This window comes from Pleurodeles waltl, chromosome 8 (assembly GCF_031143425.1).
Source record: "Pleurodeles waltl isolate 20211129_DDA chromosome 8, aPleWal1.hap1.20221129, whole genome shotgun sequence".
Taxonomy (NCBI): Eukaryota; Metazoa; Chordata; class Amphibia; order Caudata; family Salamandridae; genus Pleurodeles; species Pleurodeles waltl.
The window spans coordinates 86,925,412-86,935,900 of NC_090447.1; the positions used below are offsets into that span (position 1 = coordinate 86,925,412).

At 42.0% G+C, this 10,489-nt stretch overlaps 1 protein-coding gene across 1 annotated transcript; it reads left to right on the forward strand.

Annotated features, from left to right (window-relative positions):
• The first annotated feature begins 5,683 nt into the window (after window positions 1-5,683).
• Window positions 5,684-6,742, forward strand: LOC138249478 (olfactory receptor 6N1-like). The gene has a single exon (XM_069203437.1). It carries the CDS (start codon window positions 5,684-5,686, stop codon window positions 6,740-6,742), a length of 1,059 nt encoding a protein of 352 aa, XP_069059538.1.
• Window positions 6,743-10,489: the final 3,747 nt, after the last annotated feature.

Below are 10,489 nucleotides of genomic sequence, written 5' to 3' on the forward strand. Positions count from 1 at the left end.
CATCACCCTCTTGTGCGTACCTCACAGTAGCGATTCAGTAGGCAGGGAATCAATTGTCCCTGGAATGTTTGGTATAACTCAAGGGGCAGCCCATCTCTGCCAGGGATTTTGCCTGTGTTTTGATATGTCAGGGCTTACTCAATCTCATCCATTTGGATGAGTAGCTCAAGCACCATCTGCTACTCTCTAGACAAACAAGTCACAGCTGCCTCTTGTATATATTGAAGTATACAAAAAAGTGATATCTGGAATGCTTGAAATACACTACTACTATTTACTACTACTATCAGTCACTAGTAATTAATTAGTCCACATCCCAGTCCATTGTCATTTTGCACAACATACACCTCAGTTTGGAATCATACATATACAAATCATTCCACCCTGCTCAAATAGGAACAGTCAAGCCCAAGCTGCCAGGTCAGGTCCTTGCTGAACTGGAACACAACCAACCCAAGACTGGTTTCACCCTTGTTAGGGCTCATCAGTTATATATAGCTTGGTTCCAGTGGCACAGTGTGCATGGACATCTGGGTATACACATCCCATTCGGGGCACAGCACTGAAGTATAGAAAAAAGCAATGGATGGAATGCTTGAATTATTCTCAGTCTGTATTCCAGTCAATCGTTACTTTGCAAACCATGCCACCTCATTTTGGACTCAGCCATATGCAAATCAGTCTTAACTCTGTTCCTTTAGAAACAGCCCCAAAGTGTGATTCTCTATTTGAATATACAAAAAACAATGCTCCTCCTTGCCATGGAAGATATCTTCCACAGAGAGGGGGGTATGAGCACTTTTTAATGCCCCTTGTAGACAGTCTTTTTCCTGGCAATGACGGGCATTGAAAAATGGCTATATGTCAGCCCTTCTGATTTAGGTGGGATGACATGTAGTCAAATCCCTGGCGGCCCTAAGGAATGAGGGCCATTGGAGAAGTTTGCCCAAAGCGAAGACAAAGTAGTCTCCGTCCTAATCAAACTATGGTCTGCCCGCATTTAAATTGGGTGATTGGACCATAGTCTTGGCTTGAAGCATACTCTCTTGCCATTGGATTGGAGGTCTCTTTCTGCCAAGATAAAAATCTGGCCCATAGTTAGTAGCTGTCTGTCTCCCAGGCCCAGTGCTGGATGAATAATCGCTTTCCCCCCACTGCTTAGCATATGTAAGTACAGCCCTCAATGACATTTCTACAAGGGCAGCCATGTTATACACAATTTGGCGGATGTAGTACAAACATCCCTTCAGTGGTACCTAGAGGTTCCTCATAACTGGCAGCTGTGTGATCTTTCCCACAATACAAAAAACTCTTGCCTAAACTCCCCTCCCAGAGCCCAACGCAAATGCCTTATGTCCATTGCTTTCAATAAAAACTGCTTGTCCTACATCGCAAATAGCAGTGCAGCATTCAGTCAATAGTCAAAATGCATACAATCATGGCTATCGGCCAATTGGGGGAAAAAAGCATGTGTGCCCAACCCATACTGTTCCATTGCAAGCCTCCCTCCTTGGACCCGACAAATCCTGTGACCTAAGGGATTACAAACAGGTGTACCAGCAATGACCCCAATGTAAACAGGCTGAAAGAAAATGTTTAGCCAATAGAGTGTAGCCATCCGGCTTAGTTTGTGGAGGATGCAGCAGCCCTGAGCCATAGGTCATCTGTCAATTGTGCTCGAGCAGAGGTAATTTTTCACTAGAGGTTTTGCATCTGGTGTTGAACATCGCTTTGTTGTCACTGGTATTCAGGTGCGCCTCGTGGCATGGAAAAGGGGCGGGGCGGCTTGTTGCAGGGGGAACGAGAAACAGAAAAAAACATACCTGTGCACTCCCCCTATATGCTTGTTATCCCAATTGCCCCGCCTCTTTAAAAATAAACAATTATAAACATAGTTTATTATCATTTTATTTTTAAAGGTTTGCAGCTGCCGCTACTGGCAAGGGGGCGACGCTACTCCGCCCTATCGGAGGAGCAGCTGCTGCTGCTGGTGTTGCCGCTTGCTGCTTCACTGTTTGTGCAATATGTTGTGCTCACCATTGCTGCCACCTCTGCCAGTTCAGGCTAGGCTGTTCCCATGGGTAACAGGGTCAAGAATGATTTGCATATATCTTGGCCAAACTGGACGGGCATGGCAAGCAAAAAACTGATGGATTAAACCCAGATCTCTGACTGGGGTGAATGTTTGATTTGTTCTGCATTCTGTCCATCATCTGTTCTTTTTGTATTTGTCACCCTAAGTGGGAAGAGCATGCCCAGACGTGGGTCCCGTGCTTGCTATGCCACCAGATTCAAGCTAGCCTGGCTGAAAAGATGTGATACCCTGAAACCAGTCCCACAATGCAGGACCTGGCCTGGCAGTTTGGGCTGGACTGTTCCCTTGGGGAACAGGGCCAAGACTGACTTATATATGGCTGGGTCCAAACTGGAATGGCATGGCAAGCAAAAAAACTGATGGATTAAACCCAGATCTGTCACTGGGAGTGAATGTTTGATTTGTTTCGCATTCCATCCATCATCTGTTCTTTTTGCATTTGTTGCCCTAAGTGGTACAGGTATGCCGAGATGTGGGTCCCAGGATGCTTGTTTCTGGTCCAGGGAGGATCTGGCCTAGCAGTTAGGGTGGAACTGTTCAAATGCATATGGGTGGGTCTAAACTGGAATGGCATGGCAAGCAAAAAGAACTGACAGATTAAACCCAGATCTGTGACTGGGGGTGAATGTTTGATTTGTTCCTCATTTGTCCATCATCTGTTCTTTTTGCACCTCTGCCAGACCATCATTTCGGACCTTTGATGCTTGAAAAGGTGTGGAGTCCTTCTTGGTCCCCTGTTCCTTTTTGAAGGGTATCTCAATTTTGGGTTCTGGTTGGTTTAATTCCCTTCAACAGCCTCTATTATTTCGGCCCCTTCCAAGGCACATTTGGAATCGTTAAAACGGAGTGATTGACTGTGCACAATGAATTTTAGTTGTGTTTTTCTCCAAGATCTGCATGTGGATCGCACAATGATGTAGATAAGGTACTCTTATGTTTCAGATTTTGTGCTTTGAACATGAGATCAAATAGGCGTCCCTCCCATCACAGTTGTCTGTTATGAGCTACTATGTACCTTACAGTGAACCGATTCCCTCATTGTTTATGTAGGAGTTTGTATGTTCCATGGCGGTGCTTATGGTTGCAAACAGGGTAGCAGGAGGTTCTTTGTTTTTTATGACGTTTATGTAGATGCACCTTGCTAACCATGCCAGGCCCTCCTGGTGCAGGCGTGAGGCACCATGAGCCTTCTTTTGCATAATTAAACACCTTTTGCACTGCTAGATCCATTGAGTGTGCGTTGTTCTTCTGTATCTAAAGTAAGGAGGAAGAGTACTCATGGTCATTCAAGGGTCGCTAGGCGTCACCGTTGCGACCCCTGGCCTGTCCCTTGCGAGCCCTGGTACTGCCTTTGCGACCCCTGACCTCAGCGGTGGCAAAGTCAGTGCCTGGATAGGAGCAGCTGATATTTGATGATTTTAAATGCATGTTGTGCGTGTGCTTTCAGGTGGGTGGGTGTGGGTGTTTACAGGAGAGAGTGTGTTTACATGAGAGAGTGTGTGTGAGTGTCTGTGTAAGCAAGTGTGTGAGAGTGAAATATAAAGATATAGGGAGTGTGATGGGCGTGCAATGTCACTTTCACTACTCTCTCGCATTTTGGTGAATTGGCGGTAACCGGAGTTCTCCATTGACGTCGCACCTCAGTTTGGACTCGTCCATTCGACCCTGCTCAAATAGGAGCTGCCGGGCCAGGTCTGGCAAGCGGGGGCTCCATATCAGCATAGGGCATCTTTATTTAAATTTATTTAATTTTTTTAAGTATGGTTCACATTCATTTCAACATATATCATAATTATTTCAGTGTATATGTATTACAACATGAGCCATATTAATTTGAAGGTATGTCATTTTCATTTATGCATAGATCATATTGATATTGTCAATTGTTATTTTCATTTCAAAACATTTCAAAACGTTTCAAATAACTTAAACATATCTTGTACTGAATTGTATAGAGCCTTATTAATTTCAGTGTATACCATCTTCCTTCCAATTCAGTTCATATTCATGTCAATGCGTGAGACAGTCATTTTAGCTCAGGTCACAATCATTTTAAAACGTGTCATATTGATTGCTGTTCACCTCACATTCATTTGAATGTTTCACATTTGTTGCAACAAAGCTTTTATTCATTTCAACATGTCTCTTATTAATTTCCACGTGTGCATATTCTTTTTAAAGTGTATCATATTCATTTGAATGCGTGTTGTAGTCATTTCGATGTGTGGTCATATTATTTTCAACATATATTACATTAATTTCAAAACAGAATATATTTATTTTAATGTCATATTCGTGTGACTGAATGCTGTATTAATTTCAGCACATAGTATTAATTGCACCATGTCATATTCCTCCTAACACATGCCTGTTACTTCAGTGAAAGACATTCTTCTTAAATGTACGGCATATTAATTTCAGTAGTGTATTCATTCTGCCATGTATCATTTTGTTTTTCGTACATGGTATATTGATTCTGCCATTTATGATTTTTGCTTTGGGAAAAGCTATATTCATTCTGGTGTGTGTTATATTAATTTTGTTGTGCTATATGCATTTCATGTCGTCTCTTTTGTAAAGCTGTAACTTTGCAATGAACAGCTTTCCATACAAAACATCATCACTGAGGTATCTTCAATGGCTTGTCTACCAACTTCATCACGAAATACACTGACCCCAGATCTCAAAGCTCTGGGAGTGTGAATCTGGAGAAAAGTACAAAAAGCACAGCCCAGGCCCTGTCTTGGAGACACCCACAGCCGCAGGTGAGGCACATAGAACAGTACATTAATATATCCTCTGAAGAGTAAACAAATAGTTATAATTCCAGATGGAGGCAAAACACTTGTGTGTCAGCTAGAGAAATTTGGGTATCAGCCAGACAGACAGAGAAGGGGAACCTGTAGAAACCATTGTTTGAGGTCATTGGCGTCATTTTCTGTTATGAGATTCCCTTTCAGGATCAGTGTTTGGGTCCATTCATCTGTAGTTAAAGTTATTGTTCATTTCAACAGGCTTGAAGTGCGTTGCAATAATGGATGAAATACAATGAAATACAAAAGTCTCATAACTCACCCACTATGCCACTCCAGAGACATGCCATTTGCAAATCAGCCTTGGCCTGGTCAAATAAAAACAGTTCAGTCTGAATCCCAACCCAGACTCCTTTGGATGGGAACACAAGCAATCCAAACCAGTTTGTCCTAATTAGAAGTCATCATTGAGATATAAACTTAGCCCTCGTGCCACATTCAACACAGGGCCTATATCTGGACATACCTGATGCTGTTAGGATATCACACTGTGGAAAATACAAAGGTGATGCTGTCATGTGACATGGCCAATGCCACCAGCAAACTCAATGGTGATTATGGAAAATTTACATAATGCCGGTCAAAGTCTTTGTGAGGAAATTCATGTACATATATCCACACTCATTGGATAATTTGTCTGTGCATTTGTTTAAAGGAAACTGAGTAGATTCACCACATTATAAGACAGACCTAAGAAGCAGGATAGCAATTCTCTTCTTTTCATACTTCACTCTGTTATTTGTTATAAGTGAAGCATATTTATCTAGCTCTAAGGATGTCATTTGAAAAAATGCTTCAACAATGTTTAGAGACTTTAGTGAGATCAGTAATTTCCACATTTCTGTTCCAGGTGCCACTCTCAGAAAATATAGAAAACAGGAAACTGCACAATCAGGCCAACAGCACAGTAACTGAGTTCATACTGTTTGGTTTTCCAAGTCTCCAAAATTATCAAACTTTGCTTTTCTGGATCTTTTTCCCCATTTACTTTCTCACTGTCACAGGTAATGGCATTGTATTTCTACTTATCATCCTTGATCATAAGCTTCAAACACCCATGTACTTCTTCATCAGTCACCTCTCCTTCCTGGATCTCAGTTTCTCTACAGTGACTGTGCCAAAAATGCTGGCTAAATTTCTGATGAACAGCAAAACTATTTCCTTTAGAGGCTGCATCTTACAGATGTATGTGTTTCTTTCTTTGGCTGCCACAGAATGTATTCTGCTGACAATGATGTCCTTTGATCGCTATTATGCCATATGCCAACCCTTCCAATATGGAACCCGTGTGACTAAAAAACTCTGCATTCAGCTTGCTATTGTTTCTTGGATTGGAGGATTCCTCGCCCCCTTTGTACAATCAATTTTAGCCTCAAGACTGCCCTTCTGTGGACCCAATGTGATCCATCATTATTACTGTGACCACCCACCCCTGCTCCATCTGGCCTGTGCCGACACCTCTCTCAACGTTGCCATAGGATCCTCCATTAGTTTCTTTATTATAATTTCATCATTTTCTCTCATTCTATTTTCTTATGTTAAAATAATATGGTCCATCATAAAAATTAGTTCACAAGGGGGAAGAAGAAAAACATTTTCAACCTGTGCTTCTCATTTAATTGTGGTAAATCTGTTTTACCTGCCAATAATTTTCATGTACATACGTCCTGCTGAATCTGTTGTTTCTGAGATAGATTCTCTTATTGCTGTTCTTTATTCTGCATTAACACCCATGCTCAATCCTATGATATATACCCTGAGAAACAAAGACATCAAGGAGGCATTCAGAAGGAATCTCAACATCATCAGCATTTCCTCATTCAAGTCATATTGATTTTGTGATCTGCTTTTTAATTAACATCTTATATCAACAGCAAAAGCAAAGTGAGCATGTCTGTAGAGTTCCTTTCAACCTATGGGGCAAGATTTAAGAAGCCACTAGCACCACCTTGTGCCACATTTGTGTCACTTTCTTGACGCAAATGTGGTGTTAAGGTGGCATTTCCCCCACACCATATTTACAAAACAGCACAATGCATGGATTGCGCCACTGTGTAACCCCTTGTGTCACATTATGCCTGCCCCAGGCACAATGTATGTAAGTGGGGCGTTCCGGCGCTAGGAGGCACCCAAAAAAATGGTGCAGTGAAATATAACAGATTTCAATGAGCCATTTTGTCTGTCATTTTTACTGTAATGCCTACTCAGAGCAGGTGTTAAATGACGCACCCTTTTAAATCAATGGGCCCTCTTGCACGTCGCTACACTAGCACCAAAAAGTTTGATGCTAGTGTAGCAAAGAATCACGATAACGTCAAACATTTTTACAATATTGTTCTAACTCCCGCCATTCGGCACTGTATGTTAAATACGGAGCAACCATGGTGTCATTAGGTGCCGGTACGGGACCGCAGAAAAAGTGGCGCATCATAGCTGCTGCGCCCCTTTTTCATAAAACTGACCCATGATATCCAGACTCTGTCATCTTACAACTGCCCCTGATTTTCCATATGTGTTCCCATACCACTAAAACCTCTCTCCAAAGTTACAGATATTTCGGCTATTGGTCTGCACAAAACATAGGGCTACAAAATTTACACAGAACCTTGATAGAATGTCTGGATTTTAAATTTTGTCTATGTCCCCCATTTCAGTATTACTTTTCTTTATGCCAGCCTTCTAATCATACCAACCTTTATTGAGCTTTCATGCATATCTGCAACAACTTTCTTTTCTTTAATTTTGTGCCAACCCTGACTGACACAATACACAACAAGGTTTGGGCATGCACAGCCAATCAAATGTATGGTGTGGAGTGCAGTGATATGGCTACTTTTTTCCTGTAAGAGTTTACTCACATTCAACCTACTGGCAATGGCAAATTGAACTCCAAGGGGCTTTTTCACAAGCCCGTGGTGTAGGGCAGCGCAGCAAGTGACCTTGCTGCTATGCCTTGCACCACAGGGAAAGGGAAGATATTGCTGTATCTACAAGGTACAGCATATTTCTGTTCTTTCCCCCTGTGCTGGCACACAATGAGCTGCCTAGCATTGACGCAAGCACCCCTGCACCGTGGTGCAAGGAAGCCTGCATTGTCGATAGGATTGTTTCTGTGCAGGAAGGGACATCTTCCTGCACAAAAATAATCCATGGAGGCTTTGTCCTCTTTCTATGCAGAATGAACAAGGTGAAAAAACAAGGAGAAATAAAGATATTTCTTCTCATTGTGCCTTCCCTGGGGAAAACATAAGACTTTTGTGTATTCCTAGCTTTTCAAAGCCTTGTAAATCTGGGAATGTGCCAACCCAAGTGTGTTGTGTGTGAAAACCCACTACACCACTCGTGGATTACCTCCTGTAAGACAACATAGGCACTCACCACACCAACAGCGCACAGGGCATGTAAATTAGCCCCTTCAAGTTAAAAATCTGTTGAATCGTTTAACTAGGCAATCACTTCGAAGTGAGTCCACTAGCTTGCATTTGTGAGTTTTATGCCAAAAATATGAAAAAACTTCTTGAACTTATTTAAAGTAATTTACACTCGATTGTCGGTAATGATGCTGAATGGAAACCCATCTCTAAAGAAGTAATCCCTTAGAAAACACAAAAGCAGTCCACTAATATGTTAATATATTATTTGTGACCTAAGAGGCCGACTAGTAAATGATGCCAGGGGCACTCAGGTAATTGTTAAGAATTAGCAGAGGTTTCCAACACAAAAGGTATTTATCAGCTGCTACTCAATCATAATATTTTTTCACAAAGAAATAAATCATATGGCCACCAATAAATATTTCTCTCTAGCCTCCTGGTAGAATGCACCCCTAAATGTCCACCGAGGGCAACTTTGATAATTCTGTGTCACACACTTTGAGGAGGAGCATGTTTATTACCTCACATCACAATACTGCTTTCACAAGACAAATCATTTTTAATTTTCCATAAACGTTCCTGCACTGGCAATGAACTTTTCCTGGGCCATTTTGCCACAATCAACTTCTGCACTTCTGGTATGTTACCAACTTCTAACATGTAACTCATCCAATAATCTATGTACAAAACATTGACAGCAAAGTTACTTGCATCCCCAATAGAAGCATCCAGAAAATCATAAGCAAACAATTTTGTCGCACTCACTCATGTTGCCAGAAATTCACTGAAAAAAATAAAGGTTAAAGGGGCATTATAGCTGACTGAATCTGGGCATGTCTTTCCCTTCCTTCGTTTTTCCTCCCAGGGTGTTTTTTTCTCTACTGCTCCGGGTCAATGTCTGATGAGGAAAAATAAGTGCTGGCCAACAGAAATGATTGCCGGTTGGCCACACCTGCAACCACCATCTCAAATCAAGCAGTGCACTCCTCCTTTCCTCCATTTGGTCTCGCTTCCAGACAGCTTTTCGAAGACCTATTGTGGATAACACCAATAGTTGTATTGGGTTTTGCATCAGTCAGTTATTAACTATTGATTGACGTCCTTGTAAATCTAGTTTCTCTTCTTGTGTGTGTCAATCACCTGAAGAAAATATTTTTTACCATCTTTTTGACTGGATGAATTACATCCTTCCTGACCTCCACATCAGGCAGCTACTGTGTTCTTTTGCCGAATGTGAGGATTCCATTTGTCTGCTCTGCCTCCACGTGTTGCTTCACCCTCACCTGTACAGCTGCCTTCTCCAAGTTGTCCTTCAACCAGCTTAACTGTTTCTTTGCCTGTCCTTCCCTGTGCCCCTTTGCTTTTTGTGTTTTATACTTTTATTTAAACACACCACCAGCAAATTCCGTCATCTCTCCTCTGTGCTGCTTCTGCCGCCAGTCTGCATTTGCTTTACTTCCCACCACATTCCTCCTTTTTTATTAAAACGGAAATCATTTTGAAGAGGGCTTTTTTAGCTGTCATTTGCTGCCCAAGCTACTACTACTTTCTCTAAATAAACTGATATTTGTCTCACTGTTTATTTTTTTCATTTGCAGCTCCAAAAATACTTAATTACAATAGTATCTGGCATCTATTATTGACTGGATGGCTTTTAACTCCCAAATCAAAGATGCTCATTTTACACAGCACACCATATTTTTAGCCTCCAACTTGAAGGCCTCTCTAGGAGTGACTCATCCATTATGGCATTAGGGCAGTGCCCCCATCCGCAAGCCATCACTAAATGAATTATTTAAAAGATCCAGCTACATTTCTATTTTATGATATCCCTCAGTCGTGGCACTGCGTTGATTGAGAGTCTAGCTCATGAGCAGGGCGGGACAGGCCAGGCCGATCCCGTTGATTAGCATTAGCATGCATCAGAAATGAAGTCAAGAATGCAAGTTAGGTTGGACAGTTCTCTTACTGAGTCTGGCCAGACATGGGATCCTCAAGCCTCTCAAACCCATACTATGTTCAGACGCCGGGTGAAACATAGCGCAGGCCCCTGATTTCCTTTGGAGTGCTGGGGTCACCTGCCTCAACCAATCCTTATGCTGTTCACTGCAATATACAGCAAGAGAGAAAATCAATGATTGGTTCTTGTCATAGTGATGCAGCCTGACTTGTCTCCTTGGGCCTGCACTCAAAAAGAGTGGAAATGA

Bases quoted from the DNA above. Each gene is read 5' to 3' on its own strand.
- LOC138249478 (XM_069203437.1), top strand. From the start codon at position 5,684: ATGTCATTTGAAAAAATGCTTCAACAATGTTTAGAGACTTTAGTGAGA.